Source organism: Alnus glutinosa, chromosome 9 (assembly GCF_958979055.1).
Source record: "Alnus glutinosa chromosome 9, dhAlnGlut1.1, whole genome shotgun sequence".
Taxonomy (NCBI): Eukaryota; Viridiplantae; Streptophyta; class Magnoliopsida; order Fagales; family Betulaceae; genus Alnus; species Alnus glutinosa.
The window spans coordinates 24,541,468-24,552,228 of NC_084894.1; the positions used below are offsets into that span (position 1 = coordinate 24,541,468).

The 10,761-nt window shown below is 36.4% G+C and overlaps 2 protein-coding genes across 2 annotated transcripts; both read left to right on the forward strand.

Annotated features, from left to right (window-relative positions):
* Window positions 1-364: 364 nt before the first annotated feature.
* LOC133878045 (L-type lectin-domain containing receptor kinase IV.1-like) lies at window positions 365-2,698 on the forward strand. The gene has a single exon (XM_062316530.1). It carries the CDS (start codon window positions 422-424, stop codon window positions 2,438-2,440), a length of 2,019 nt encoding a protein of 672 aa, XP_062172514.1. The 5' UTR covers window positions 365-421; the 3' UTR covers window positions 2,441-2,698.
* A 3,300-nt stretch (window positions 2,699-5,998) lies between these two features.
* On the forward strand, window positions 5,999-8,496 carry LOC133878124 (L-type lectin-domain containing receptor kinase IV.2-like). The gene has a single exon (XM_062316629.1). The coding sequence runs from the start codon at window positions 6,095-6,097 to the stop codon at window positions 8,108-8,110; it is 2,016 nt and encodes a 671-aa protein (XP_062172613.1). The 5' UTR covers window positions 5,999-6,094; the 3' UTR covers window positions 8,111-8,496.
* The last annotated feature ends 2,265 nt before the right edge of the window (window positions 8,497-10,761 follow it).

Consider the following 10,761-nt stretch of genomic DNA (forward strand, 5'->3'; position numbering starts at 1 on the left):
AGGGCTTCACTATAAATAGGAAGGCAATATGAAAAAGGGGGAGATTATTGATTATCACTGGATTAAAGTTATTCCCTTCAACTCGTGAGTTGATTGTTTGTATTTGAGAACGAAGTTTCTCTTTCACTCCGTTCCGCTACGTCACCGAGACTTATTCCAAAGGTATGGAGCAAAGACTATTCAAGTTGGTAGTACTGGAAAAATAAATTTTCTATCGTACGTAGTTTTAAAAAAATATAAATGCTTTGTTGGATTCAATAGATGCCGGTCCTTTGAGGGTAGACAACGTAGCAGTCAGTAAGGGGTGGTGAGTAAAACGACTTTTCCAAGTCGTCAGTCTATCTTCTCTGGAGTTTGAGACATATAAACAAGTAACGCCTTCTGTCTGCAGGGGGGAGTACAAACTTCCCCTCTTTTTCCAATGGCAGTAGTTCTTAGATTACTTCATTTTCTGGTACTTGTCTATGTTTCCTATATTCCCTTGGCCCTTGCTCAAGATAAAAACGGCTTCATCTACAATGGCTTCCATGATCAAGCCAATCTGGATCTTGATGGAATCGCAGAAATCCACAGCAATGGTCTATTGCAGCTAACCAACCTTTCACGCCAAGAAGTTGGTCGTGCTTTCTTTCACTTCCCAATGAAATTCAACACATCTTCATCCAATCCAACTTCATCTCTTTCATTTTCTACCAACTTTGTGTTTGCCATGGCTCCTCAAGTGAAAAACCTTGGTGGTCATGGCATTGCCTTCACCATCTGTCCCTCTAAAAACTTCTCCCATGCTCTATTAAATCGGTATCTAGGCCTCTTCAATAATTCAAATAACGGCAATTCTACAAACCACATCTTGGCCATTGAGCTTGATACTGTTTTGGACCCAGAATTTGAAGATATTACAATGAATCATGTGGGGATCGATGTGAACGGCATGAAATCAGTTGCATCAGCTCCTGCAATGTATTTTTCCAATAAAGAAGGGAAGAATATAAGCTTGGAGCTCATGAGTGGGAATCCAATGCATCTTTGGATAGACTATGATGAAGCTGAAAAGTTACTGAATGTAACTCTTGCCCCAACCACAATCCCAAAACCAAACCGGCCTCTCTTGTCAACACACATCGACCTGTCTCAAATTCTCTTGGAATCCATGTATGTTGGTTTCTCTTCAGCCACAGGTACACTTGCAAGTGACCACTACATTCTTGGATGGAGCTTTAATAAAAGTGGACCAGCACAAAGCCTTGGTGTTTCAAGCCTTCCTCGACTTCCCCGAGAGAGGAAAAGGAAAGAGAAACCAAGCGTAATGATCATGATTGCTCTCATAGCAGTAGCAGTTGCTCTGATAACCGTCATTGGAGCTGCTTACATTTTGAGGAGGAAGAAATATGAAGAAATACGAGAAGATTGGGAAGAGGAGTATGGCCCCCACAGGTTCAGCTACAAGAATCTCCACAAAGCAACCAAAGGTTTCAAAGACACAGAGCTTCTTGGAGAAGGAGGTTTTGGAAAGGTTTATATTGGAATACTTCCTTCGTCTAATGTACAAATTGCAGTAAAGAGAGTCTCCCATGATTCCAAACAAGGGATGGAGGAATTTGTGGCTGAGATAGTTAGCATGGGAAGATTGAGGCATAGGAACTTGGTGCAACTCTTGGGTTACTGCCGGCGAAGGGGAGAACTCCTCTTGGTGTATGATTATATGCCCAACGGAAGCCTTGACAAGTTCTTGTATAGCAAGGAAAAACCAAACCTTAACTGGGTTCAGCGATTTCGAATCATTAGAGGAGTAGCATCTGGCCTTCTTTACCTCCATGAAGAGTGGGAACAGGTCGTTCTACACCGAGATATAAAAGCAAGCAATGTTCTATTGGATGCTGAATTAAATGGAAGGCTAGGAGATTTTGGCCTTGCGAGATTATACGACCATGGCAGCAATCCTCAAACCACCCATGTGGTTGGGACTGTGGGTTATTTGGCTCCGGAATTTTACAGAACAGGAAGGGCAAACACTTGCACTGATGTGTTTGCTTTTGGGGCTTTCTTGCTCGAAGTGGCTTGTGGAAGGAGGCCGATAGAGCTACAGGCCCAGGGGCTGCCTGAACAGGTGATTTTGGTTGATTTGGTCGCTGAGTGTTGTAGAAGAGGAGCTATCCTTGATGCTAGTGATCCTAGATTGGAAGGTAATTACGTGGCAGAGGAAATGGAATTGGTTTTGAAACTAGGCCTGTTTTGCTCGGATACAATACCAGCTGCCAGGCCTAGCATGAAGCAAGTGATGCAATTTTTGGATGGTGATGCTGATCTGCGGGAATCACCACATGACGTCAGCGCTTCTTTTACTGCATTTACAATTACTGAATCATATGATTTCATGTCGTCCCAGGCTTCTGTTGCTTCCATGTCTAGCACCGGTTCATTCCTGAGAGGTGGTCGTTGAATTGGCTGTCATATATGCTATATATGGGTAGACTACCAGAAGATCTCGGTGATGCCTGACAACTCCTCTGGCTCTGGAGATAACAATTGTGAAGACGTACAGTGATGGCGAATAACTTTTATCTTCGTGTTTGTATACGTTACAGTTGTAAACTTTTAATTCTTCTCGATCTTTTGTATACAACCAAATCCCCTGAAGATTAGTAAGGAGGAACACCTAGCTAATTAATATATATTGCCATTTTCATGTTTGATGAAACCACGTGTACGTGATTCTTCGTCAACATCACATTTACATCTCGCGCCATGCATGTGGTTGGTTGTAATTAAATAGGTGTTTAAACTCAAGAGGAAAGTGGATGGCAATATTAATTAAGGAATATAAAGCTCGATCATATCGTTTAGTACTAGTAAAGGGCCATCATCAACAATCTGGTGTGGACTTTGAAGACACTTTTAACCCAGTGGTCAAACAAACCACCATTCGTGTCCTTCTTTTATCGGGCCGGTGTCTCAAACAAATTGATGTTTTTTTGGAAGGAGGGTATTTATGCAACAACAGCCTAATGATGGTTGTTTTATTTTTATTTTTTAAAAAAATATTTCTAATCATTTAAAGATTTCTCATTCTCATATGAAAGATTTGATCAACTGCATATATTATATGCAAATAATTTATCATAGTTTAATTTTATTGAAATTTAGCTTGAGAAATGTTAATTATGTAGTAACTTTTTCTTTTCTTTTTTTGATTAAGGTATCCCCAACCGGCCCTTGACCTATAGGCTGCAATGTATTTCGTTCATTGAACAACTATCCCACCAAGGTGACAGTCAAACTTTCTGAGCGCAGTGACTACCTTGCCAGGAAACCAATGACTAATTCCTAACTCCATGTCCGACGCTACTCCAAGCATTGAGCCTTAAATCATAAACAGATGGTTAGAGGCCCGCAAGAATCCCCCACACAACCCAATTGGCTGGCCCTAAGAGAGAGGTTGCACTCAGGGAGATTCGAATCCGGAATCAAATGAGAAAAAAACCTTATTATCCCATGTTTTAACCAACTGAACCACCCCCCCGGCCCCTTAGGGTTAATTATGCAGTAAGTTTTGTTATTTACTCTAAATTAAAATCTAAAAATGAAAAAAATAATTAAAAACAACCTGAACGTTGCCCGGATTACAAGCTAGTTGTTACTGTCCAATCCCAAAAAAAAAACACTAATTGTTACTGATTTATTTGGAGGTGTATATATATATATATATATATATATATATATATATATATAATTGCTACGAACGCGCACATTAAGAATATTTCATTTAAGAAAAATAGGTCGGACAAGGTGGGCATTATAAAATTTCCAACGACTCTTCAGTCTATTTTTTTTTTTGTCTTTTTCTACACAAACATATATATATATATATATATATATATATATATATATATTGCAATTATGCATGTGAAGATGGCAGGACTAAAGAAATTTATTACTACAGTAGCTTATTTAAATGACCCATTCTGTCAAAAAAATATTAAAAAAAAAAAAAAAAAAACAAAACAAAACAAATGACCCCTTTTTCTTAAGGAAAAAAAAAAAAAAAAAAAAAGGCTGTTACACTTCCTCTCTAGTCCATGTAAATTTGTTCATTTCTTATGCGGAGATGAACAAGAGATAGACAAAAAGTGAAACCCAGCAATTGTTTTAAAAACAAAAAAATAAAAGACAATGATGCAGTCAATATCACTTCGGTATTTTTGGGTCGCAATGAAATTAAAGCACAAAAATGTTGTGTTAAATCATCGCTTATCCTAAAAATTTAAGCGGATAGGAAGAGATAAATTTAATCATATAATCAATATAATAGGTGAGGCCCAATACGTGGAATATTTAATTGAAATTGGGTGAATAACTAAGTCAGAATTCAAACTTAAGACATCTGACTCTGATACCATGTTAAATCACAACTTTTTCTAAAAGTTTGAACTAATAAGAATAAATAAATTTAATTATTTAATCAATACTTTTAACTACGGATTGAATTTATGGATGAAACGAGCATCCAAAACTGCCCTTTCTTTCATTTATCAAAAGGACGAAAATTCACCGAAGGTCTACACCCCACTCTGCAAACGCTAAATCAAAGATAATATGTAAGCTTTCAATTGCTTTGGCCAAGGTTGACAAGCGATTAATAATGATTAATCCAAGAATTCATTGTAATGCAAGTTGATGTTTTACTCAGTTAATATATATTGTTTGAATATTTATATATGACCGTTGAATATTGGCACTTTCATTCAATTCGAAAAAAAAAATAAAAGAAGAAGAAGAAGAAGAAAAGAGTTGAATTCTGGCACTGGAATTTTTCTTCTATATTATTCAAGTGATGGTAATTTTGCCCAGACTTTATTAAAGGTATGAAATGAAGCAAAGACTTTATTCAAGAAGGTACTGAAAAATCAATTATCTATAGCACGTACTTTGAAAAAATATATATATGTATATAAATGGAATATTGACATTGACCAAACCTCTGCCCTCTTTTGACTGGTGATTTGTCGGTTTCAATAAGATACATATATAAAACATGACAAACAATTAACTTTTATGATGTAGTAATTGATCAACCTGTTTTAAATTGGGAAAACTCATACTTAGTTCCTAAAATTTTATATGATTTGAATTTAGTTTTTGAGTTTTCAATTTCGAGAATAAGAATTTTAGGTTTTGTCCAAATTTTAAATTTGTTCATCTATCGCTTTACTGTCCAAGTTAGCGATTTTTCATCTGTTAAGTTTGTCTCAATTGACATGACATTGTCCATATCAGCAGGCATCGGCCAATATCAATGTCAGCATCAAAGTTATCGATTTTTTTCTTTAATGTTACAAATCCAAAATATTAGGGATTAGGGTGACGAAGGAAACAGTTTTTTTTTTTTTTTTTTTTTTTTTTTTTTTTTTTTTTTTTCTATGAATGACTTATAGCTTAATGATATGGCAGTGATATTAATTAGGCTATGATATGGATGCTAGCGTGTCAATTGAGACACACGTAACATATGGCACCATTTATTTTGACGGAGAAGTGACTAAAAAACCTATCTATATTATTATTGAAATTAGAAACACAAAAACTTAGGGCTAAATATGATTTTTTTTTTTTTTTTTTTTCCTTTAAATTTGGACAAAACCAAAAAACTATATTTTTGAAATTGAAAACTTTTAGAGACTAAATTTAAATCAAATGAAAATTTAGAGATAGACTAAATAAGATTTTTTTTTTTTTTTTCCCTCTCAATAAATGCCAGCTCTTGTTTCACTGCTAACCCCAAGAGTTTTTCTTAATGCTGATATTTCTATTTAGTCGCGGTCCTCCTTTGAGGCTGGATTAATTGGATGATGAATCTTTCAAATCATAGTCAACGTCGGTGCATATATATCTCCTATTGGTGGTTCACATTTTCCAATTTCCAAGTAGACTGTCTATCTTTCTTTGGTAATTGATTGGTTAGCCATGACTATGGGAACACAGATACTGATGCTTAACCTTGTTAGAATAATTTCATATATGGATAGTCTGATTTAGTTTCCTTTTAGCTCTGCCATTAATTGCCTCCCTTATTAATTTGTTCATTAGTTTTTTTCCAATGGCAATAGATCTTAGATCACTTCTTTTGCAGATACTGCTATATGTTTACTATATTCCCTTGGCCCTTGCTCAAGATGTAAACCAGTTCATCTACAATGGCTTCCATGATCAAGCCAATCTGAGTCTTCAAGGAATCGCAGAAATCCACCCCAACGGTCTATTGCAGCTAACCAACCTTTCACGCAATGAAGTAGGTCGCGCTTTCTATCCCTTTCCAATAAACTTTGATACAACTTCATCTCTTTCATTTTCTACAAACTTTGTGTTTGCCATGGTTCCTGAAGTGATCAAGAAAAACCTTGGTGGTCACGGAATTGCCTTCACCATCAGTCCTTCGACAGACTTCACCCAAGCTGAAGCAAATCGGTATCTGGGGCTCTTCAATGCTTCAAATAACAACTTGTCTACAAACCACATCTTCGCCATCGAGCTTGATCCTATTCCGGACTTTGATTTTGGAAATATTACAAATCATGTGGGAATCAATGTCAACGGCATGAAATCTGTTGAATTAGCTCCTGCAGAGTATTTTTCCAAAAAAGAAGGGAAGAATTTAAGCTTGGAGCTCCTGAGTGGGAATCCAATTCATACTTGGATAGACTATGATGGAGCAGAAAAGTTACTGAATGTAACACTTGCCCCTACCACAATCCCAAAACCAGACATGCCTCTATTGTCAAGACACATCGACCTGTCTCAAATTCTCTTGAAATCTATGTATGTTGGTTTCTCTTCAGCCACAGGTACGCTTGCAAGTTACCAATATATTCTTGGATGGAGCTTTAACAAAAGTGGACCAGCCCAAAGCCTTGATGTCTCAAGCCTTCCTCCACTTCCAGAGGGGAGGAAAGTGAAACCAAGCCTAGTGATCATCACTTCTCTCATAACAGTAGCGCTTGTGCTGATAACCGTCGCTGGAGCTGCTGCTTACATTTTGAGGAGGAAGAAATATGAAGAACTACTAGAAGATTGGGAAGAGGAGTATGGCCCCCACAGGTTCAGCTATAGGAATCTCTACAAAGCAACCAAAGGTTTCAAAGACAAGGAGCTTCTTGGAGAAGGAGGTTTTGGAAAGGTTTATATGGGAATACTTCCTTCGTCTAATGTTCAAATTGCAGTAAAGAGAGTCTCTCATGATTCCAAACAAGGGATGAAGGAATTTGTGGCTGAGATCGTTAGCATGGGAAGATTGAGGCATAGGAACTTGGTGCAGCTCTTGGGTTACTGCCGTCGAAGGGGAGAACTCCTCTTGGTGTATGATTATATGCCCAACGGAAGCCTTGACAGGTTCTTATATAGAAATGAAAAAACAAACCTTAACTGGGCTCAACGATTTCGAATAATCAAAGGAGTAGCATCTGGCCTTCTTTACCTCCATGAAGAGTGGGAACAGGTTGTTCTACACCGAGATGTAAAAGCAAGCAATGTTCTTTTGGATGCTGGATTAAATGGAAGGCTAGGAGATTTTGGCCTTGCGAAATTATACGACCATGGTACCAATCCCCAACCCACCCGTGTGGTTGGGACTGTAGGTTATTTGGCTCCGGAGGTTACTAGAACAGGAAGGGCAACCACTTGCAGTGATGTATTTGCTTTTGGGGCTTTTTTGCTCGAAGTGGCTTGTGGAAGAAAGCCTATAGAGCTACAGGCTGATGGACTGTCTGAACAAGTACTGGTTTTGGTTGATTGGGTCTCAGAGTGCTGTAGAAGAGGAGCTATCCTTGACACTAGTGATCCTAGATTGGAAGGAAATTATGTGGTGGATGAAATGGAATTGGTTTTGAAACTAGGCCTGTTTTGCTCACATGCAACACCAGCTAGTAGGCCTAGCATGAAGCAAGTGGTGCAGTTTTTGGATGGTGATGCTGATCTGCGGGAATTACCACATTACAGTGCTTCTTTTGGTGCATTTACAAGTAATGAATCATCTGATTTCATATCAGTTCCTTTTTCCCAGGCTTCTGCTCCTTCCATGTCTAGCACTGATTCAATCCTGAGAGGTATTGGTCGTTGAATTGGTTGTCTCATGCTATGGGTAAATTTGACCATCGACCAAATTAATCAAGCTGCAGTGCCACGTTGAAAGCTTATAGGTGGATCGATCACTTGGAGGTTGGAAATAGAGAGAAAGAAGAAACTTGTGATCGATGAATATGATGTACTCTCTCTGCCCGGCCAGCCTATAATCGTGGTTGAACGCTAATTCTTTGGGAAGCCATCAGACATATACAGGATTTCATGATTTGACTTTTGACCTGGGAGTCTTAGGTACGTGGTGCTTTTCTTTTGTTGAAAAAGATATAGTGGCCATGCCAGTGTATGAGCATGTAATAAAGAAATTTTTGTTTCCGTCTATTTATTTAAAATTGCACATGTTCTGTCGTTATTAAAAGCATGTGTTCGAAGATGCAAATCTTTTGTTCTTTTTACCATAGTTAACCACGTTCATATTTTTTTTTTAGAATATTTCACTTATTTCACCTTTTTTATAGTCTATGCATCTTAGACTTATGAAGGCTTAATAGCCGGCTATATAGATTCAAAGATTTGAAGTTGTATATTTTTGAAGCTTAATTAATAGGGATAACTTCACAAAAAGGTATCGAATTATATGCCGTTTTGAGATAAGGGTACTGAACTACGAAACATTTTAAATTGGGGTATTCGAGTTATTAAACGTTTCACTTATCTATTCGTCGGCCTAACATTTCAAATGCTATTCAACTGGTGAGTCAATTTATGGTTTCTCCTTAGCATTTCACATGGCTGCTATTTGTCAAACCATTCAATATGTATCTACTTGGTTCTTTAACACACGGTACATAGATTATTCTTTCCTACTGGATCTCCTCAACTTATTGCCTATAGTTAGGGGTGTATAAGCACGGAAATTAACAGTTAACCTCTCACCATTTAACCAATTTGGTGGGCAATTGACAAAAACCTTTAACCGCCTAGAACAGTTGCAGTTAGCATATCCTTATATATAATATATATTAAATATAATTAAAAGTAATAATATAGCAAAACAATTTAGTTTTGGTATAGGGTTCGAGGGTTTCATCTTAGTTTTAGAGCATCCCAATTTTTGGAGTAATTCTAGAAGTCTTTATTGTTTCCCTCTAATAATGATATGGTTTTTAAAATCACTATTTGATCAAAATTTAATAATTATCAATTACAAGCCAAATAGTGATATTATAGCAATAATATAACTAAAATAGGGATCCTAATTGACATTATCGACCCATGATTGAAACCCAAGAACTATAATTTGCTTCCATTTAAAAAAGAAGAAAGTCTTACAAGGTGGCTCGATCAGCTTCTTCAATTTCCAACAACTCTTATTTTGGTTTTGGGAAAAGTATATATATCTCCTTCAAACTACCACTCAATTGTTAAAAAATAACTGAAATTTATAAAAAACTTAAAAAAAGAAAAAGAAAAAAAAAGAAAGAGAAAAACCAGTTTTTATTTTTGGTTAGAGAAAACCAGTTGGGAGAAGTTTAATTGGATTGATCTTAGTTTTGATTTCTTTCCTTTCAAAGCCTTGCGTTTTACTATTATTTAAAGAGTTCTCATTGTATTAAAAAGAACATCTTTTGACAATGAAATATCGAAATTCGGTGAAATTTTGGTATTTTTACATGTGTTTCTAAGCTATGTGGTAGCTTTTCTATTTATGTGTAAGGTTAAAAACTACATTTTTATTCTACAATTATTCATATGACAATTCCCCAATCCATCTTTGCTAAAAATAAATTTTTAAAAAAAAAAATTCTAAAATTTGATTAAAACCGTTACATCTGCAATAATTTGTTATATAGCAATTTGGCAATACTCTTATTTTATCGAGAAAAAGACGTACGTAGTTGCTTCTTTTCTTTTATACACGCTATATATCCGCTCGTCGGAACCCTTCTGTTAAGTTCACATAACCCCCTTTGACAAGTGATTTGATCAATATCGGCGCCTTTGACATTTTGGGCACAATGAAAGCACATGCAGGTTGAATTTATGGATGAAACTAGCATCCAAAACTTCCCTTTCTTTATTTCATTCCATGGACGAAATTTCAGTGAAGGTCTAGAAGACTAGACCCTATTATATATCCAAACACTGAATCATGAGTTAATTAATATTGTTTAATATTAACTCACATTATTACAAAAAAATAAATAAATAAACTCACATAATTAAGGTCCTGTACGTATATATGCACATAAAAACTTCATCCACTTTGAAAGTATTAGCACTGGAATTTTTCTTCTATTTTATTTCAAGTAATGGTAAGATTGCCAAAACTTTATTCAGAAGGTATGAATAATTATCAACTTTCTATCGCATGCACCTCTTCCCTCTTTGGTGGATGATTTGATAGTCGCGGTCCTCCTTTGTCGGTATGTAGCCATGGATTCATCATTCATTGGATGAAGATTTTTATTTATTTTTTTATTTTTTTTATAGATATTGGGTGAAGATTTTAAATCATGGTCAACAACGTAGGCGGCAGCAAGGGTGGTACTCCTCGCCAATTTGTCGTTCACATTTTGGCTGTCGTAATCGTAAAACGACGACTATTCCCAAGTTGACTACTGTCTATCAATCTTCTTTGGTAAGTGATTGGTTAGCCATGACTATGTGAACACGTACAGATACTGATCG